Consider the following 21,391-nt stretch of genomic DNA (forward strand, 5'->3'; position numbering starts at 1 on the left):
CAACAAATTTGATATTTAGTTTGGACATTTAAATAAATGTGGACCTCATTTTTAAAATAATTTATTACACTGTTGGACAGCCAGGGAGGGAGATTGGTAAGTAGCTGCTAATGCTAACTTTGGCAAAACTTACAAATAGATCCATTCTTAACATCAGTTTCTCAGTTCGTCTGATGTTATGACCACAGTTTGATTTATTGCTGTTGTTGTTGGACATATATCTCTCTGCCTTTGCTTCCTGTCTATAACTGTCGACTGTTAAATAAATGGGAAAATGCCAGGAAATAATCCTCTAAAAAAATACAAGTGTCTCCATGAACGTAACTTTATTTGCAACAAAGCGGCCGAGTCACTCGAACAAATCAGACTTTAAATGGATGGAGACGGCTGAGAGAAAAGCGCTGGTGTTGTCTGATGTCTGTAGAAAGTGAGAAAGAAGGATCAGACACACTGATGTCTTATCTACAACACACACACACACACACACACACACACACACACACACAGACGTTACACGCTACATTCAACATCTATTTATTCTATTTTTTTTCTCTTGCAGTTTAGATTTGTGTCATGAAGTGTGTGTGTGTGCGCATCCAACACACACACACACACACACACACACTCACAACATTACAACTACAATGGCCTTCGCTCTGAACCACTTCCCTCTGTTGTTGAAGGCGATGTCCCCAAAGATATGAGCCCCCTACACACACACATGCACACAGGCGCGCGCACACACACACACACACACACACACACGCATGCACACACACACACACACACACACACACACACACACACACACACACAGATATGGCTCAAGCCCTCCACCCTTGTTAAGTACTATCAAGATCAGCAAACTTTGCTATGTTTCCCAACACACACACACACACACGCTCACACACATCCTCGACAGTCTGCACCCACCTCCACCCCCCCATGGACACACACACATTTACACAGTCCTTAAGAGGCATATACAAAGCAAACACACACACACACACACGGACACACACACACTTCCTTTCGTGCCTCTGTTGTGACTGAGGGGGAAAACCAGTCGAATGCAGTCACACACTGTTTTCACGGATCAATGTCGAGCTGACTGAACACACGCACACGCACACACACACACACACGCTCTAACACATTCATATTGGGAACGGCCCAGTATAGACACTGTCTTCCACTGGTGCACAGCGCCTCAGAATTTACTGAGACTTTATTTTGTCACAATCAGGAAGTCAAAATAAGGTAACTGCTGATTCCTTAGTTCCTTTTTTAAAACTCTTTATTTCTTCAGTTTTCTTTCTTTATTTTTATTTATTTTGATTCTTTTCCAGTTGCTTGAGATAAACCACTTTGTACGTGTTGTAAAACCTCAGGAAAATCCTCAGAACAAAACACTCTGACTTGAATGAATCTAGCTCTTATAAAAAAAACGAAGCCTGTTTGTCGGCCTGGTCCCTTAGATAACGCAGGCTGGGGGTGTTCTTTCAGCCACCACTTTGGTTCAGACTGAAATATCTCAACATCTAATGGATGGACTGAGATGAAATGTTCCCAAGCCTAACAGCCTAACAGAGCCACTAACATGGCTGCAGACTCTTTTATAATAGTTACTGTTACTTCACACAGTAGATGAAACATTTTATTGAACAATTAGTCGTTATTTTAGTTGTGTGTGTCATTTCGTCTTTGTTTTAACAGACTATAAAACCCTGGTGGAGGACTGTTTGTGCTGGGAAGCTCCCAGGTGTGAGCACAGCGTGAATGTGGTGAGGGGCGTTCATGCCCTGGATAAATAAAATGTGGAGAAAAACAAGTTCAGCGCCAGTGAATGAGCAATCCTCCAGCTTATTCCCGAACAATGAGGGAGGAGGAGGACCATCTGAAATACCACAGAAGAAGGAGGGAAGTCGGAGAAAGGGAGGAAGAGAGCGAAGGACTTGTAGAACGAAAGGCTGCCCGTCGTTTCGTGACTGCTGGTGATTTAGTGGTAATTAATCAGAGAGAGAGCGAGAGAGAGAGAGAGAGCCATAGAGAGTCAGTGGCAGGGAGAAGAGAGCTGTACGTGAGGGCAGTGCGAGGATGTTGAAGAAGCAGAAAGCGAGGAAGTGGTGCATGGTGGCTGGAGTGTGTTTGTGTGTGTCGGAGAGAGTGTGTGTGTGTGGCCGTCGGGTAGCTGGTGGTGTGTTTGTTGATTCAGGCGGCGAGCGGCACAACTGTGATTGTTTGGTTTCTGCAGTCAGATTCTCAGGCTCAGAGTCCTGAACAGCTTTAAACACATCCTGACCTACTGGTTTACTGGAAAGACTCGTAATTAGGATTAGTTTCTCTGTAAGATATTAAACGTAAATGACATGATTAATGACTGCTTTAACTATAATTTTGGTATTTTCAACTGAGCTGTCATAATAAAAACCACAAACAAACCATACTTTTAAATTTTTTTCAAAATACTTATTTTTAGAATTCGCTTTAAAGATGTTAATAAAATGTATTTGAAAAAGAATCAAGGAAACTAAACATGTATTTAAGTTGGATTAGTGCATTAACAATACAGCAGAGGGTAATACTGCATTTGTTCAAATATTCATATATAAGCATTATTATGAAACCAAATCTAAAGGTATTAATGAGAATATAATAACTAATTCTCTCTTGACTGTTATTCACCAATGTATAGTTATGTAGAGACACACACCCACATTCTCAGCCTTCCTGACGTTCCTTCCTGTTAATCTTCATGAGACGGTCATGTAGACACCTGACTGTGTGTATGAGTGTGTGTGTATCACCTGTGTATCATGTGCTCTTGAGTGTGTGTGTGTGTTTGTGTGTGTGTGTGTGTGTGTTCATGTGTGAAAATATGACGTGTGTATCCTGGCTTGTCTGCTTGGCTTCATTTTAATGTCATTAATTAACTCCTTTCTTACATAAGAAGATCTCACACTAGTGGACACACACACACACAAACATACACACACACACACACACACTCTGAAGCTCCACCCAGCTGATGTGAGGTCAGTTTTACTTTTAGCCTGAAGCTAATTTGGTAGAAAATCAGATGGAGTCTTGTGCACTCAGCCTCTGATCTGTATCTGCAAAAAAGTTTCCTGCACTTTGTCCCTGCTGGAGCAAACACAGCTGCTTATTGGCATCACGTCAACTCTCACACAATTTAAAGCCAATTGGTGTCAAAGTGTTGCACACTGCATAAATATTCATCTCTTATTAGCACGCTAGCTCTGCTAAAGTCTGTTAAATATGCCACCAGCAGCCGGTTAGCTTAGCTTAGCTTAACATAAATACTAAATGGGGTAAACAGCTAGCCCAGTGGGAGAAAAGCTCTGGTTCTTAGCTATAATCAGCTCTGCATTATTGATAGTTACATTATTATGTAATAATATCAATAAATAGCTGATAATTGTAACTTCAAGTATCCTACAGCTGTGGACAGAAGAGACCGCGGGCCCCTGGACACAGACATGTAAAAGGCCCCCTGCCCCTCTACCTAGGAGCAAAACTGACGACAAAACGACGACAAATGACACAGCTGCAGTTGTTGTATTTGTTTTGCATCTCGTTGTGGTCATTTTATATTTCTTTGGAGTTGTTTCTGTGTCTCTTTCTGTTTGGTTTGTGTCTCTTTGTGGTCGTCTCGTAATTGTCGTCTGTTGGCGGCTTCTTATCTAACTCTCCACCAGAAAGTGAATACGCTTTTTTCCCAAAACGTTGAACCATTCCTTTAAGGTCAGTGGGCTGGAAAATGTTGACGATGATGTTTAGTGAGGTCACAGAAGGTGTTTCAGAAAGTATGATGAGAATTGTGTGTTCGAGTGTGTGTCCGAACAGCAGAGAGGGGTGTGTGTGTAATGATATCTCTGGCAAACACTGACCCGTTTCTCAGCCTTGTCTGTGGCTGCATGTGTCTGCGTACAGTATGTGTGTGTGTGTGTGTGTGTGTCCTGATCACACCATTCCCAAGATACTGCCAACACCCTGGGGCGCACACTTCACTGTCTCACACACACACACACACACACACACACACACACACACAGAGCTGCTGCCGTCTGCTGACCGCCCTCCACCACACTGTTGCATAACAAGAACTGAGGAAGAATGAAAAAGGGAGGAGAGGAAACAAGAGATGTTGGAAAGATGGGAAACAAAGTGAGACTGAGAAACAAAGAGAAAGAAATGTGATACAAGCAAAAAGGAAACAGAGGAATAAAGAGACAAAAAGACCATTTTCGGTTGATGTCATGCTTCATTCTCTGTTTGCGTACTGTGCTTTTTTCACCTCAGCTCTGTTCTGTATAGTTGGAATGACCAACTTGAACCTGAAACATCGTTTTGTGGAGTAAACACAGCAAAGCAATTTTTTTTTTTTTTTTTGTCAGTCAGAGCTGTTTATGGGTGTAGAGCAGCATGAGCGGGAGGGGGCAGCAATAATGTTCTTAAGCCACAATCAACTTTTAAGTCTGACACACATTAGAACTATTGAGCCAATTATTAATATGATTCAGACCTGACGACTGTTCCAGTCTGGGTTATTCGGTGTTTCCAGTCGGCAGATCAAAGCGTGTCCCAGTTCAGGGGCTGCACCCTTCGTAGGCCGTGAAGGCCAAACTGAAATAAGATGGTCTGGCCTCAGGAGCCTGCCATAACTGCTGCGACGCAAAGCACTGCTCCTGTCGCTTAGCAACACTGACAGCTCGGGTTGTGGTTGTACCGTATCGCACCAAAAAGTTAAACCTCAAGATAGAGCAAGAAATTTAGCTGTTCAACTGAGCTGAAACTCAGCACCCAACTCAGTTTAAAAGTGTGATCCTCAGGCTCTCTGTCAGTGGTGTTAGCTTCCATATTATCATTACTGGGATGCAGTGAATCTTGGGATAGAAGGATGAAGGATCCATCTGTCAGAGGCTTTGTTGCCAAGGAAAGGAAGGCCGCACTTCTCAAGCTGTGTCCTAATTCAGGGGCCGCATCCTTCTGAGGACGCGGTCTGAACATCGTAGACTGCGAAAGCCGAACTGAAATGAGACGGTCTGGCCTACGGAAGATTTTCGCTTTGCATCACCAGCTGTGCCCTCCCTTACTGTTGTAACCCAAAGCATGGCTCCTGTCGCCTAGCACCCTTCACATCACATAACCTTCTCTCCTTGGTTTTAACAGTTGTACCATTAGCTGTTGAACTGACCTGAAACCCAGTTAAAAGTGCAATCCTCTGCCTCTGTCAGTGTTGTTTGCTGCCATATTATTCGGAGTTTGCTACTGCATTGACGCTCTCAGCCTCACAAACACAATTATTGCTGTTTTTTTTTTTTGTTCCACTCTCAGCCTCTGTGCAGAAATTTGTATTTTCTGTCTCTTCACAAACCTCTGGGTGACATCATGAACCCTACGTCCACGTTTCTCTTCAGTCTGAATCTGTGTGTTTTCAGGATTTCCTGCTGCTGCCCAGTTCACTGCTCTGACCTCTGGTGGTTCTATTTTTAGACTTGCTGACCTTTGACCCCTGCTGCTTTATTTAGGCTAGAAAACAGTCTGGGAAACTTAAAGGGATTTCCCCAGCTCTCTGCATGTGCTTAAGTGTGTTTGCGCATAAATTTAGATGTACATTTTTGCACTTTTCTGTCAGTACAAAGTGTCAACTTCTCATGAGAAACCTGAGTTTAACATACAAATACTGAGACTATAATAGTTTCTGAGGAATGTTGTGTGTGTCTGTTTTAGTAAATATGTTGAACAGTATCTCAAAAGGTTTTAAACTTTTCACAATTCAAGGATCATTGGGAAGTTTTTAGGATGCTGTACTGGGGGGGGGGGGGGGGGGGGTAAAATGAGCTGCTGGGCACCTATTAAATCTCCATTCTTCCCACTCTCTGTGCCATTTGTACACTTTTTCTGCACTGGAGCACCATCTATCACCAGTTTGAATGTGTGATCATTTGATAAATTTAAGGATGTGGACTAAGTTAATTAAATGAGGGCTTTCTTAAAATGAGACTTTGACAGAAAGAGTTTTCACAACATGACCTCTATCTATCTATCTATCTATCTATCTATCTATCTATCTATCTATCTATCTATCTATCTCATCCCAAAGTGCATTTTCACTTGCAAAATTTTATTCACACAAATTGTTTGACACACACAGTAGGCCTGGAGGTTTCTGAGGCCCTGGACTAAGGGGCAATAATCCAGCTCTTAAACCACCCACCTGTGAGACAGAATATACAACCTGATCATTAGAAATTACTGAGAAACTCAATCCTCAATCAATCACTGATGTTTGCTTAAGACTTAGATAAGGAGCGTGGGCCAGACTTTCTTCAGCCTGGTGGGTTTCAACATCTTGGCCCCTGATAGGTGAAGAGAGAAGAGACTTTCCCTGCATCTGTACATCATCATATCATTAAAACAGTTTTGGGAGCAGAGTTCAGGACTTTTTGGAGCAATGTCGCCCCCTAGAGGGAACTTGTGAGTCTTACAATAATCACTGTTTTTCATGTTGACCATCTGCTGCAAACGCTGCACTGAGCAGGAGAGCTGAGACTGAGCGGCTGTGAACAGCTGTGTGTTTGCTCTCAGAGGTATTCATACACATGCATTCACATAGTTTAATCTAAGATGTAGCCAAACCAAAGTGGAGGAGATTCACATCAAGATGAACTTTTCCCAACCCTCAGTTCTTGTGCTGCTTGTTGCCACTTTACATCCTCAAATCTCTTGACATCCTGCTGCTTCTTGTGTCTTTGTGCCTTAGAGTATGGACAGGAAGTTATGCAAACATCTTGAGGCACTAGGCCACGCCCAGAAGAAACAATACACAAACAAAAGCTCACAACTGCCCAACCGCCCAGTCAGCTGAATATGTAAATAACACACTCAGTGCCTGAAAGAGACATCCTGCCTCTTTGTATCTGCTCTGTCTTCAAAGGAGTAGGCGACCATTTATGACATTGGACCTCGAAATTAAATTCTCAGGCTAAATCATGTAATAGTGAAATCTTTTTGAGGTAAGGAATCTTACTTTCTAGACCACAGTTATAAGATAATAGGTCAGAATTATGAGATAACTAAATATCTCTATTTACAAATGTACTCATTTTGAAGATTATTATTTTTTTATCATTCCTAACTTTTTTCTGAATGCATGAATAAAAAGTTGAGGAATTACTTATTATATATAACTTACAAATATAACATCAAATAGTATAATGGAAAAAAAGTAAGAAAAAACAAAAAAAACATTGTGCACGATTTTATGCAAATGACCTGTGACGCGCGGAACGGCAGCCAATAGCGTTTGTTTACATCCGCACCGGAAACTGAATCATACCGTTGTTTTTTTTTTTTTTTTTTTTCCCTCTAGCTCAGCTGGTTTAGGCAGGTACAGAAGTTTTTTTTTAACAAACATGGAGTATAAACTCATCATGGCGGTCTCCGGCTTCCCGAGTCTCTACGACACTAACTCGCTGACCTACAGGGACCTGAACATGCGGAGCGACGCTTGGAGGCAGGTCGCGGAGATCGTCGGTGTTCCCGGTGAGTGGCTCAAGTTTTCCGCCGCTGAACAACAAACAACATCCGCTGTGCTCACATAACTCACATAAAAGACACGGTGAAAATGAGGCCGAGCCGCCAGGCTCGATTAAATCACTTTATCTATTGTAATGTTCATCAGATCCCCTGTTGAAAAGATCAAAACAATAAGCGTCCATGTTTAAATATGCTCCGGCTGCCTGTGGCTTCTCAGCTCCGAGCTCATTGGTTCCTACCGAGGGCGTAAATCTTAGTTACACCCAGCCAAAACTAATCCAGTCTGATACAGCAGTCCTGTTATACATCCTCCCTTATGAAGATTATAATGTTCAGTCTGTGTTGACACTGTGTGAAAGAGGTGCTGATGGAGGATGTAGTTTTTTCTGCTGCTGAACTGCATTACACTTTAAATACAAGTGTTTCTGATTTTTAACCTGCACACACCGACAAAATAATAGAAACAGGTTTCAGTATAATACAACACAACTGCAGCCTCTCAAACATGATAAACTCCATGATAGAGGGTTTAATGCTGTGTAGTTTCATAGAAAAAAGTCTGTAATTTCCTAAACTGCAGGTCACTGGAGTAATGGGGACTGTTTTCAGGAGCCTTTGACCACTAATAGTGCAATGGATTAAATGTTATTTTTCTATATTTATTAATGATAAGATGTTCGAATACCATAATGTGTTATTTAAATTCCAAAGAAAATGCTTTTACCTTGTAAATGTAATTACATTATGAGTCAAATATGTCTGGACCAAAACAAAAAAACAAAAAACATAAAACAAATCATAAATTTGCAAAGTAAACAAGGAAATGTAATCAAATAGTGTAAAAATAGATACAGAAATTAATGAAATAAAATAGTTCAGTGAGCCTCAGTCAAATAGGCAAGCTACTGACAACTTAAAAACAAGATTAGAGATGTAGATGTAAGAGATATTAATAGAAGTTGCGTGGTGGATATTTCTGAGCAGGCTGTCACACAGTTTTGGTCCATTTGATGCTTAGAGAGAAAGAGTTGACTATGTATGAAGATGCAAAACTGTTCATTGCCTTGTAAAACAGTAACACAAGTTTTAAATCTGTCCTAAAAGAGACAGGGAGCCGGACAGAGTACTAGGTAAAAGTATTAAACTGGACTGCGTTCAAAAAACCAATCTCTTTATTACACACACAAGATGTTTTAGCAGGAGACATTAAGAAAAAAGGATTGGAATAAAGAAAGAATATTGTCAGACAAAATCTACTGATGAATATGTAGTCATGTGAATTGTTTTCTTCATGTGTTGTTTAGAGTCTGAATGCAGGAGGAAGTGGAAAACGCTGAGAGACCAGCACAGGAGGGAAAGGCAGCGAGAGAAGGAGAGACGAGAGAGTGGCATCGGGCTCCTTAACTACCGGCCGTGGAGATACTCATCAATTTTGTCCTTTTTAAACCCGTTCATTGACGCCAGGGCCGCAGGCACCAACGGCTGGGCTCTGGACCCGCAGCCCTCGCACCTCCATGCGGCTGAAATGGTGGGCTGCAGTACGACCACAGAGGCGCGGAGCGACGACGACGATTACGGTTTGTAGACGAGGATGTTTAATACACTCAGATAAAAATGGAGGTTATACGGAGTCCTTGATGTCCATTTCTCAAGTATTGACAGAGCAGGTTGTGTAAAGTTTAAGAATAATCCAGAATATTTAAATGAAAACAGATAACAGCACATTACTACACAGTTGACTGTGATCAATAATGAAACAAAAACAAATGATTTAGTTTGGTTAGTCTGAGGATTTACAACAATTTATAATTTGTGGCTAATTCATAACTGTGTGGAAAAGAGGAAAGTTGTCACATCGTCCAGTAATCAATATTTTCCCTATTAATAATCAAATGAAAAACTATGGAAAATAACTGGACAAAAATCATTTTTTAAGCAAAAACTCTAATGGTTCCAGCCTATCACATGAATGTTTGCTGCTTTTCTCTGTTTTATATCAATGTAAAGTGAATATTATCAGTGTTTTTCTCCACTTTTTAACAGTTTTATTTTCTCTAACAACTTCCTAAAGCAGTAATATGCTTGATTTTGTGTTTTCAGTTTGTAGTGGAGTTTTTTTTGTTGTCTAGAAAAGTTCACTGCAGCTTTAAGAAACTGACTCAGTCGTTTGTTAGAAGATTATTAGAGTTTTTAAAGTGATTACGAGTAAAATAGAAGCAGCATCACTGTAAAACAGATCAGTTCAGAGGCCGTAAAACTGCACAGACTCAACAAAGCGTAGGTTGTAGCTGAAGGTTCCTACTGAATTCTTACAAATCTGCTCTTGAGGTGAAATGGTCATAAAAAGTTAATGCATGATGTTTTATAAGCAGTACTGGAATGGCAGGTATTCAGAGAGTAGATATTTTGACCAATTTTCCCACAATGCATTGTGTGGTAGTAGATGGTAGAGATTATGGGCAGTTCATCCAGGATATACACAACCTCCAGACTGATCAGAGAGTTAACTCAGCACCTCTGAACATTAAAAACTGATCATTATATCCATGCTGATGCAGGATTAAGTCTGCGGTAATAAACAGGCAGCTGAGTGTGTGTCGTATTAATCTGCTGGTCTTTTCATGAGCTTCACTTTGCTCTTCACTGTTTTTCACTGTGCTGAGCTGTTGTTTTTGTGCAGCCTGCCCAGAGGCACAATAGCTATTGTGTCTGTTATTGTGCAAAGTGAACAGCTGGGACTTCACCACTGCATCTGCAACAACAGCTACAACAACAACAACAACAAAAAACTGCCATTGTGTGCAACGCTCGTTTTAGATACGGGGGCTAGATTCAGCAGCAGGGTCCATATTTATCTAACTGTCTCAGATCCGCTCTTAGGAATCAGACTGAGAGTGAACCTGGGGCTGAAAACACTGAGACACTTCCTACGCTCAGTGACGGCACAGAGGAGGATGTCAGTGTTTTACAACAGTCACACAAAGGACAAATCCTGAGGATGATATTGTTCCTGTTAGTTGTGGTTTGAAATATTAAACAGTGGAAGAAATAGCTGCATTTTTACCTCAAGGTTATAAAACCTTCATCTCCATTTGCCGTGAGTGTTACTGGGAGAGCATGTGCTGCAGTGCATTAATATGTACAACCACCTCTTAATGACCTCAGTGTCATTAATGAGTATCCCTCCTCAGATTGATGTTTAAAGTGTGGCACTCAGAGCGACTCCCTCACTCATGCCTTTTGGCAAAGACTCTGGGGAACATCGAAAGACAGATTTCTAGAACTTGTAATTACTATACAAAGTTGAATTTTCACCAATGATCTGCCTCCTTCAAAATAAGACACACCACTGGATGGCAAATTCTTTTTTTCATTGTTAGTATTGAAAAACTTGTACTGCAAAAAAATGACTTATTGGACTAATTACTTGAATATTGACAGGACAATGCCAGAGGACGGTGACAAAGAGAAACAATTTCACAAGGCTCTGAGCCTCTCTTCTGATTGGCTGATCAGAAGACATGGACATCTATCTTTGTACTATGTGGGACCTTTAAGGAACCCTTAGAACAGGGACCGTGGTTTTGTCTTGGTTTCCTAACTGCTGGATCACAGCTATGAGATGGAAATGAAACGTGAGTGTTTTATGTGTCTTTTCAGGCATCGCTGTAGCAGACGCAACAACGACGACAACAACAACATCATCGTCATCGTCGTCCTACTCAGAGTTCATCCAGAGGAAGCGGCCGTCTCTTGCCAACGGAGACGGCGTCAGACTTAAAGAAGCGAAGGTTGAGGTGACCTCAGACACTGCTGCTGCAGACGACAGTATACAAACACACCAAGTCCCACATGCAAACATGAAGGAACTGTTTGAGATGATGATGCAGTCGGTTACATCTTTGGCTTCGTCCTTAGCTTCTTCGCACTCTTCCTTGCAGTCCTCGGATCAGCCGACGCTCCCTGGGCTCCTGCAGCCTGACCTGCAGCTGCTCCAGCAGCGTCAGGCTCGCTGCAGCCCGCCGCCGCCCAGCGCCACATCGAGGATGAACCAGCTGAAAACAGAAGAGCAGGAAGTTGTGGCGAGGGAGTTTTTAGACCAAACAGACGAGGAGGAGGAAGAGTTCAGCGTGTCTCCCAGACTTCCTCGAGCAAAGAGGAAGAGCAGCGACAGTCTGCTGGAGGAGTACCTGAGGAGGATGGAGACCAGGGAGGCTCAGAGAAACCTGGACATGGATCAGAGAGACGATGTTACCCTCTTCCTGCTGAGCTTGGCTCCTGCCATGAGAAGACTTTGCGCAGAGAAGCAGTCGTTGATCAGAACCAAGATACAGCAGCTTCTTCACGAGGCAGAGTTTGGTGCGACGAATTTCCAGTGATCTCAAACTGTTTTACTCAGCGTGGATCATGTTCTGGAGGACTTCAATAACATTTCAATTCACCCACAGAGAATTAATGTAATCTCCTTTTTATAATACTTCAGCTGATGTTCTCCTCTTCTGTGTTTTTGTGCTGTTTTTGATAAAATCTTGTAACAGTAATTTGTGTTTTTTTTGTGTATTAAAGTGAAGTAAACATGGCTTCAGTGTTTCTTTGTGTGGAAAATGCATGATTACATGATTCATGTGACGATTAAAACGTGAAATCATGCAGGAGCTTTACAGACAGCTGCAAAGTATCAGATATCTAGTAATTAGCTGATTAATTGATCAGCTGATTGACAGGAAATTAATTGGCAACTGCACTGATAATCATTTAAGTCATTTTTCAATCAGAAAAAGCCAAAGTGTATCACGGCTCTAGCTCCTCAAATTACAGGAAGTAAGTCATGATGTCATCTAACATTTTTCACTAGTTTGTGATGTTTTATAGATCAAGACTATAATCAGCAGATACACTGATGGTGAAAATAATCAATAGTTGCTCAAGTCTTCTCTCCATCCTTCACACCCACTCATTCCAACAAACATATAAATGACACGTAAGCCAATCAGAGATATTGATTGACCCCACGTCTGCCATATAGTAGGTTCATGGTTTATTCTTAAAGAACATATAGAAGTATTTAAACTATATATTTGCAGGAAATAAAAAGGAAATGAACATCAAGCTAATACATTTATGATTATAGACTATAAACAGGGATGAAATGACATGTGATGCAGACAGTGACTGAATCAATTCATTGTCAGATTTATTGTTGTTGTTTGTTTGCAGCTGATAAATGACAAAAACAAACAAAACAAAAAAAATAGAGAAAGTGTTGTAATAAAAGACTAAAACTGTGCTGCAGGTTTTAGAAACACCGCCCTCTAGCGGCGCCTCGGCAGCATCCGGGTTTCATCCGGGTGAGCAGGTCAGGTGATGAAAACACGGAAGTGGTGACAGCAGCGGGCTCGGTAGGCACCGTGAGGCGGAGAGGAGCAGCTGTCGGGCCGGAGAAACGTCCTCACCGGTGGATTTATACAGTTTACAGATGTTTCAAGATGGCGGCGCGACGTTAGACTGTGAAAGCTGGTTGTTTTTATCTGTGAGTACCGTCGGTCAGTGACCGGCTTCAGTGTTATAACTCCACCTCTGCAATACTTTGGTTTATAAGAAGAGGTTTGAATGTGTTAAAGGACAGATACATGAAGCATTTATCATGTTTGATGAAATAGAAACAAGGAAAAGGGGTCGATTTAAATGCTTTTCCTCCAACCGGACCACATCAGACCAGGTCCAGACCAAAGACCACTGTGTCTAGACTTGTCAAATCTAGACTACATTAACAGGAAGACTGTAAAAAACGGTTTAAAACATGGTTTCACATGTGTAGAACCTTTAGTATTTGTGAGAAAACATTAAAAAGGATTGATTTTACAGCTTTCCCCCCAAGTAGACCCTATCAGTCCAGGTCCAGATCCAGGTACAAAGACCACTATGTGAATAAAATCTGGATCATATTAACCCAGAGTGTCTCAGATGTGTGAGACCTTTATCCTGTGTTTGAAAGAAACAGGGAACTTCAGCATTGTCATATTTGTCTAATGCCACTTTCTACATACTCCTTCATACAACCACAGAAAAAGTGAAAAATAAAACACGCTTTTCCTCCATGGTCATCTTCACAAAATGTGTTGTTTCCATATTTTATGCATATGAGCCACAGAGAAACATCAAAACTATAAAAATCTCCTTAATGATGATTTTTAAGTTCTTGTTGGATCCTTGCTCAGACGCTTTTGAATGGAACAAATATATTTGTATAACTCTTTGATACGATTCCTTTTAGTCTTAACCTCCACAACAGCCTCCTTTTTAACACAGTCCCTGGTTTTTCCAGCAGGGGGCCCGGTGGGGCTGCAGGTAGCTGCTGTTACAGCTGATGATGATGATGAAGGTGTTTCGCAGTCCGGCCCGTCACGGCTACGCTGTGGAAGTGTCTCCGTTCATCCCTAACAGAGTGGCCTGCGCTGCCTCCCAGTACTATGGGCTAGCTGGTCAGTACAGCTGTAGTAGTTCACACACACATAATACATACAATATGAGACACACAGGGTTATTAAGGGACAACCTGAATAAACACAGCAACTTCAGTTACTTCCATACAGGTCATCTGATTATAGATATGTTGTGTTTTTTTATTGCGTAGTTGACATTTGCAAGTCTGAGGTTGGACAACATTGGCCTAAAAAATGAATGTGCTTTGTGCACATTTGCAGGCTGTGGGACACTCCTGGTCCTGGAGGAGACGGAGAGAGGGGTTTCTCTCGTGAGAAGGTAAGCCTTGATTTGATTCATACATTAAGCTTCCATATTTGTGAGTCAATATAATAATGTAGAGAGGTGTGTGTGTGTGTGTGTGTGTGTGTGTGTGTGTGTGTGTGTGTGTGTGTGTGTGTGTGTGTGTGTGTGTGTGTGTGTGTGTCAGCTGGGAGTGGAGTGACTGTCTGTTCGATGTGGCGTGGAGTGAAACCAATGAACACGTCTTGGTTGCTGGGGGTGGAGATGGGAGCCTGCAGCTATGGGATGTAACCAACCACAACGCTCCGCTGAGGGTAGCCAAAGAACACACACAAGAGGTATGAAACACACACGCGCACAGGAGTCAAATAAAGCATCTTTATGAAAGCCAAAAAGTTTCATTCCTTCTGTGAACAAATGTGTGTGTGTGTGTGTGTGTGTGAAGGTGTACGCTGTAGACTGGAGTCAGACCAGAGGAGAGAACCTCGTCGTCTCTGGATCGTGGGACCACACGGCTAAAGTGGTGAGACTGGTTTGTTTCTCTTCTTCTTTGTGAATTTCATTTCTTTTCCTTCTTCTGCCAGTGATGTTTTTCTTTTTTTGTGTGTGTTTTTTTTCCCTCCAGTGGGACCCTGCCCTCAGCCACTCGCTGACTACACTCAGAGGTCATGAAGGGGTCATCTACAGCACCATTTGGTCTCCTCACATCCCAGGGTGCTTTGCTTCAGCCTCAGGTGAGCCCTCACACAGTCAGCAGGGATGAGATGGGAGCGAGTATCTGTATAATTTTGAGTGGGAAACTGAAACACAACCTCACCACAAGGTGGCGGTGTTGCTGTGTTATTCCAGCGGTTCTCTGTTGTGTTGAGTTCATTCACGTTCAGGTGATGCTGTAGAGGATGTGACGTTGTCAGTTCACTGTGGGATGTTCAGGTCACAAGGGAAACAGTGTTGTGATGGTGTGTGTGGAGTTTAAAGAGGACGTAGATGTGTGTAGGTAAACTAGGTAAGTGCAGGTTGAACTTAGTGTTATTTGTATCTGTGGAGAAGTGTGTGCGTGTGTCTCAGAGTTAGTAATATTCATTTTATAAATAGTGAGACATGTCTAATTATTGTAACTTAACTGACTTTATATTTTCTTACTTAATCTGATGTTATTTGTAATTTGTGTTATCTTTGCAAATTTTAATTTAAAATGTTTTTACTTCACGTCTTTTTTAAACAACAAATCAAACAAATGTCAAATATCTGAGCCATTTCACATTTTATATCAGGGGTCCATTAAATTCAAAGCCCAGACTGTTGATGATGATAATAAGACCTAACCTACATAATAATATAATAATAACTAGACTAACTTTTGTTATTTCAAGGAACACAACAGCTGTTATAAGTAATAACTACATTACAGAGGGCTTTTGAAAAATTATGATAAAGTGCTTAGTTTTACAAAAATCCAAGTGTAGCTTGAATTTCCATTTTTCTTCTTCTTGACTCTAAAAGCCTCATCTCACATCTTAACAACTGAACAGCTTCAACACGTCGTCTCTCACCTTGTGTGTGTATCTCACTCTCTGACTTGGTTCGCAGCGATTGGCTGAGTAGTGTCATGTGATCAGTGCTGTAAAAGCTTGAAAAACTGCACTGTTTAAAACAGAAAGGCTCTGAACACTGTATTATCTTCACGATATTACCTATTACTGGGTGCAGGTAACTAGTCTCTATGTAAGAACTAGTTTGTGCAGTGGAGCCTGTGTGGATTTAGTGATGAGTAAATCTCCTGTCAGTAAACACTTGTATCTAACTGAAGTTTGAACTGATGAGGAGCTGGTGGAACTGGGTCCTGCAGTGGATGCAAACTTGTCAGAAGAAGTTTGTTAATCAAGCGCTGCTCGTGTTTGAAATTTCAGTTTTCAAAAACTCAGCTGTCACTGCAGGAGAGTTGAAAAACGTCCTCAGAGCATCCTGTAAAAACAAAAAAAAACAGCACTTCAGTGGTACTGAACTGAAAAGTCGGCCTGCGAGTGGTGATGCTGAAGCTCCTCCTCTCCTCTCCTCCCGCTCTGTCGAGGAAGTGAGTTTTAGAAATCAGCGTCATTCAGAAGACCATTAAGACAATCAGTTTGGACCCGGAGGGAGAGCTGGGATTATCTTATCCGTCTGCGTGGGTGCGCACACCGGCTTTATCAAAGGGTGGAGCCGAGCCGGTGATGGATGTGCGTTTCGTCAGCTCTCTGATCAGATTGCGGACCAGCTGGAATCAAATCTCGCAGCTGCTGTCTTTAGTTCAGTTTGACTTAAACTTGTTGGCTAATGAGTTTGGGTTAATTGGTTTGTGAGAGTGAGCGGAAATCTCTGATGAGCTTTTATAACCAGGGAGATGTTAAGCCCCTGTTGCTCAGGGGTATTTCACATGTTCACAGAAGCAGCTTTTTTTTTTTTTCTTAGACGTCATTGATGAAACTTTCATTCTCAGTTTGTTTCTACATCCTCAAATCTTTTCATTTACAAGCTTAAAATTGTATTTTCCCTTATTTGAGTCCGGATGTCTTAGGTCCCAGTCCAAACTACAGTTCACAATGAGTGTTTGCAAGTTTTTCGTCATAACTGACAGGGTTGATCAATTACTGAACCATTTTTTGTCCATCAAGTCACATAATCACATTATTTTAGTCTCTCAAATGATAGATTCTGTAACAGACACTTTAAATACTTGAAAAAGTTGCAGATTTTAATGATTTTTTTGTTGTTGCAGAAAATATCAACATGTAAAAACACTTAATATTGTGCTTTATCAATCCAAACCAACTTTACCAAAATAAAATATGCAATAAATCCAAAAGTAATAGACACACTTGTTCAAAAAGCCAGTGCATCACAACAAAACAGATGCAAATAAAGATTTATTTGAATTCAGAGAGTAATTTAATGGCAGATTTCAGAGGTGAGGTGTTATCTGTGGCGTTTCAGCCCAGTGACACAGAGCTCATTAGATCTGTGAGCACACTGAGCTCAGATCAGATAAGTCCTCGAGTGCGGCTCTGGAGCTCTGCTAACCTCTGCAGCTAAGTGGTTTACTGGGCACTGACCTCCATAATAAAACCATTTCTGTCCACGTGAAACAGTTAGAGCTGCTTTACCTCCACGTTCACATCTGATCTGACGCATCAACCTGCCAACAGCTACAGCCACACACCGCTGCGCCCAGAAACCCCTGTCACAGCCGACTCACTGGAGAACAGGCCCCTGTAGTAATAAAGTCAAAAACATCCACACTGTCTCACTTACTGTTGTTTTATTTATCAAACTGTCTTTATCAGGTATATACAGTGCAACTAGTCTTCTCCTGATCGTGTTTTATCTGGCCCTGATCCTGATTAGAGTCCTTTCATATCAGTCACAGGAGTCTTTTGTCATTTTTGTTGCCTTAATCCTCCACGCACTGATCTTTGGAGATAATCTGTGTCTTATGTCAACCTGGATCTGGTCTGAATTCAGAAGCTCTGTCATTTTCATATCCAGTGACATGTCCAGCCGTCACAGAGGAGAAAAGCGCTGTGACAATAGCAGGCTGAGGTGGCAGGAAAGAAAGGATGAGCATTTGATCAGGTTAATTTTAGCCGTTACTGCACCTTTAAAAGCGGCCGCGATATTGATTCAAGCTGGTCTGTCTCCTGACAAACCTGTTAAACATTAAAGTGTGAGGACAGTTGAATTTATTTCTCAGTAATTTTGTCAAACAGCTACTATACAACCATGTGAGTCTAGTTTAGGCGTTTACAGAAAGTATGAAATATGAAAATAACCTGGAAGTAAGAGGGAGGTGCTTTTCTTGTGCTCAGTTGATGAGTGGTTCACTGCAGCAGCCTGAGGTGAAGGTCTGGAGCTCTGCTCTGGCTTCTGACCTGCAGCTGCAGTCATTCAACAGAGCAATAAATGACCCTGTGTTTATCTCTCTCTGTGTCTGTGCCACCTGCTTCAGTAGAGTGCAACTGAGTCCACTTCAGTCGTTTCTCCTGTTTTTGCTCTGCTTTCTTTCTCTTTTCCTTTCCTGTCCCCTGAAGGCTCACTCCGACTTTCCTCGACAAAATTGTCCTGCAATCAGGATGTGAAGTGACAGATAATCTTCAAATACTGAGCACAGTCTTGCTGCAGTTTAGTTGCTGCATTGTTGTTTTTCTGGAGGAGCCACTGATTCAAGCAAACAAACATAAAAACTGAAGCTGCTGCTGAACAGAGGTTGATTTCGACCTGTTGCGCGCAGATCCCGAGTGAGGGCAGTTTGAGCTGCTGTGTTTTCTCTGGCAGGTTTCGGATGCTGATAGAGATTATTAAGAGGAGTGAAGACAACTTGAAAGAAGTTTAAGAGAGACTTTCAGTAACACACACCTAGAAAAGACATCTCAACTACAAACCCTCTGCTCCTTCCACTCGTCACTCTTTGTGCATAAATGAATGAAAACATCCACTACACGGCAGGTATCTCCGAGTCAGTAATGAAACCAGGCAGAACAACATCATCAAGTTACCTGGAGATTACTCCAGTTCTATTAGTACATGTGCAGCCCACCGTTGATCTGTTTCACAAAATAAATGAGTGAACATGTAGTTAATGCAGGAATATAATTAAAGCAAACTGTCAAACTATAAAATTGAACAAGAAATTTAAAACCTAAACTGCAGGTATCTAAAGCAGGACTCAATTTAACTCCTCGTGTTAACTATAAATCCAGCTCAAGTGGTAAAAGGAAATGTCAGATGATTTTTACTGAAAGCGTAAAATCAGAAAACATGAATGTTTAATTGAGTTTTAAGCACTAAATGGATGTAAAACGGTTGGTTTGAAGTGTAAATGGTGAAAGGAGTGGAGGTTTCAGCTGAAGTGTGAGTGATGAAAGCAACTCAAGTGTCACATGAAGTCCACATGTTACAATAGGTCTGAAATGTGAGATGAAGTTGACGTGTCAGTTGACACGAAGATACTGAAAGCAGTTGAAGAGTGAGAGATGAATGAAGTGTTGAAAGTGTTAAACTTTCTGTTTTAGTGCTTTTAAAATAATCAAACTTGGGTTTAAAGAAAGAAACCCTCAGTTGTGTACTAAAACAGACAAATCATTTTTCACATGTTGATTTGTAACCATATTTATTTGTAACCATATCGTCGTATTATCATGACCCGATTCCACTGAAATGTGATTAATTGTATTCGTGTCCAGCTGCATGTGTGGCTGAGCCTTGGCTCCGTCTATCTGTTCCCCCAGCAACAGCACAGCACAGTGTGTTTGTCTACGGTTTGCCTGAGACTAAAGTGCTCACCAGCCAAATGATTTTTTTGCAGGACACTGAAACACAAACATCCATTCTGTTAATTCTACCTGCGTTTGTTTGTGTTTGCTCCATGATACCAGATAGTGTCTGGTTAAATAATTGATAGCAGGCGTCCGTCAGAGTCAAAAGTTCATCGCCAAACACACATATACATGCTGTCACATTTGTGTTGTTGTTGACTTCACTGAGCATCAAAGATGTGTGTTCTGCCCTCAGGGAAACTTCGACAAAACATGGACTGTAACCACCCCCCCTCCACTTTTCTCTGCTTCCAAGAATGACCAGCACCAGGTGGAAACAGCTAAACCACCAAACAAAATGTAGATGAATTAAGTCAGTCTGCACTAACCTCCCACACAAATAACTCACCCTGAACTCGTGACTTAGAGAAACAGGAAAAAAACAAACCGTCATGATGAAAAACCAACATTAACATCTTTTCGTTTCCTATATCTTGAAGAATTCTTCCGTTGTTCTGACTTCTAGCTTGTTCGAGCTTGTCGAATGTGAAGATTTGGTCCTTTTCCTTCGTCGTACATGAGGGTAAACAGAATATTTTTGGGTTTCAGGCTGTTGGTCGGACAAAACAAGGCATTTAAAGATGTTACACTGAGCTGCTGGAAAAGACCTGTTAAAAAAAAAAAAAAATCCTGTGTGTTTCTTGATGTTGCGTCTCACTTACTCCAGCAGCAGTTTACACCTGGCAACAAAATGCAAACTGTATCCGGACACATTATCATGGTCATTTAAAATGCATGTTAATACCAGGTGTAAATGCATGTAGAATCCATCTAGAGGGGATCAGCCTGAGACAAATACAGTCTGATTCAGCCTGATCATATGTTTTAGAAAAAAACACCCAACAAAGGTCAGGAGTCGTCTCTTGCTGCAACTCAAACAAAATCGGCAAAAAGCTGCAGATGGCAGCAGTGACGTTAGCTAGCAAGCCTTGCCTGTTGCAACCAGCGGTGCCCTATAAACACATCAAGATGCAATCACAATGAAGGCAAAATCAAGATGTTAATACCAGGTGTAAATGTGAAGACTGTTGGACAATTATCCAGATACAGAACGCATGTGAAGACCAGGTTTAACTGGGGTCCAACAGCTTGGGAAATAAAAAGCGGATATATGACGCATAGAATAGAAAAACCAAAAGAGTGAGACAGAACGATGGACAGATGGACATAAAGTGAGGAGGAAGGGCCTTTAAGAAATTCTCTCTCTGTCACGCTTAAACACACACACACACACACACACAGAGTCGTACACACACACACACACACACACACACACACACACACACACACACACACACAGATACACAGTCAGGTTTCACGGCCCGTATTGGGAGCTATCAGCTGTGATAGCACACGCTTGAACAGGGGGGCCTCTCTCTTCAGGGCTGCTGCTGATAGAGGGGCCCTGTCTGACAGCAGAGCGTTGCTGCAGGCCTGGTCAGAGCTGTAATGAGAGGAAGGCAGCGATCGATAGAAAGAGGGAGAGAGAGATGGTCCTGCTATAACACGACTTCAGAGATTTTCTGAATCAATAAGTCGTGATAATTTGCTAACACGCACGAACCTGTTTGCTCTCCACAGAGAGCAGAGGGAAGGTGAGAAAAACAACAGAGGTGTTAGGATCTGCCATTCTTATTGTCAATATCACAATTTTTCTTTCTTTTTCCCCCGACACAAGGAGCAACAGTGAGCCGCGTGGACCAGCTTTAAAAGCTGATCATTTATTGATATTTGAGGAAGGAGAGCTCATGTTT

The 21,391-nt window shown here is 41.7% G+C and overlaps 2 protein-coding genes across 4 annotated transcripts in view; both read left to right on the top strand.

The window, feature by feature from the left end:
• Positions 1-6,226: 6,226 nt before the first annotated feature.
• Positions 6,227-12,143, top strand: LOC139612399 (uncharacterized). 2 transcript variants are annotated; one of them, XM_071467937.1, is made up of 5 exons: positions 6,227-7,040; positions 7,397-7,569; positions 8,868-9,140; positions 11,224-11,360; positions 11,505-12,143. In XM_071467937.1, exons 2-5 carry the CDS (start codon positions 7,440-7,442, stop codon positions 11,940-11,942), a joined length of 978 nt encoding a protein of 325 aa, XP_071324038.1. In that variant the 5' UTR covers positions 6,227-7,040; positions 7,397-7,439; the 3' UTR covers positions 11,943-12,143. The 2 variants fall into 2 exon arrangements, with proteins under 2 accessions (XP_071324038.1, XP_071324037.1); XM_071467936.1 differs by having other exon boundaries at positions 6,237-7,040; positions 11,224-12,143.
• A 795-nt stretch (positions 12,144-12,938) lies between these two features.
• Positions 12,939-21,391, top strand: part of pex7 (peroxisomal biogenesis factor 7) — a 41,293-nt gene continuing 32,840 nt past the window's right edge. Inside the window, exons 1-6 of one of the 2 annotated variants that reach the window (XM_071467663.1) lie at positions 12,939-13,093; positions 13,889-14,045; positions 14,268-14,325; positions 14,477-14,627; positions 14,735-14,812; positions 14,915-15,023. In XM_071467663.1, coding sequence (XP_071323764.1) covers positions 13,931-14,045; positions 14,268-14,325; positions 14,477-14,627; positions 14,735-14,812; positions 14,915-15,023 — 511 coding nt within the window. In that variant the 5' untranslated portion in view covers positions 12,939-13,093; positions 13,889-13,930. The remainder of the gene's footprint in view (positions 13,094-13,888; positions 14,046-14,267; positions 14,326-14,476; positions 14,628-14,734; positions 14,813-14,914; positions 15,024-21,391) is intronic. The other variant, XM_071467662.1, reaches the window with a different exon arrangement.

Source organism: Trachinotus anak, unplaced genomic scaffold, assembly GCF_046630095.1.
Source record: "Trachinotus anak isolate AG129_WGS33_773 ecotype Australia unplaced genomic scaffold, CSIRO_AGI_Tana_v1 ptg000031l, whole genome shotgun sequence".
In the NCBI taxonomy this organism is placed as follows: domain Eukaryota; kingdom Metazoa; phylum Chordata; class Actinopteri; order Carangiformes; family Carangidae; genus Trachinotus; species Trachinotus anak.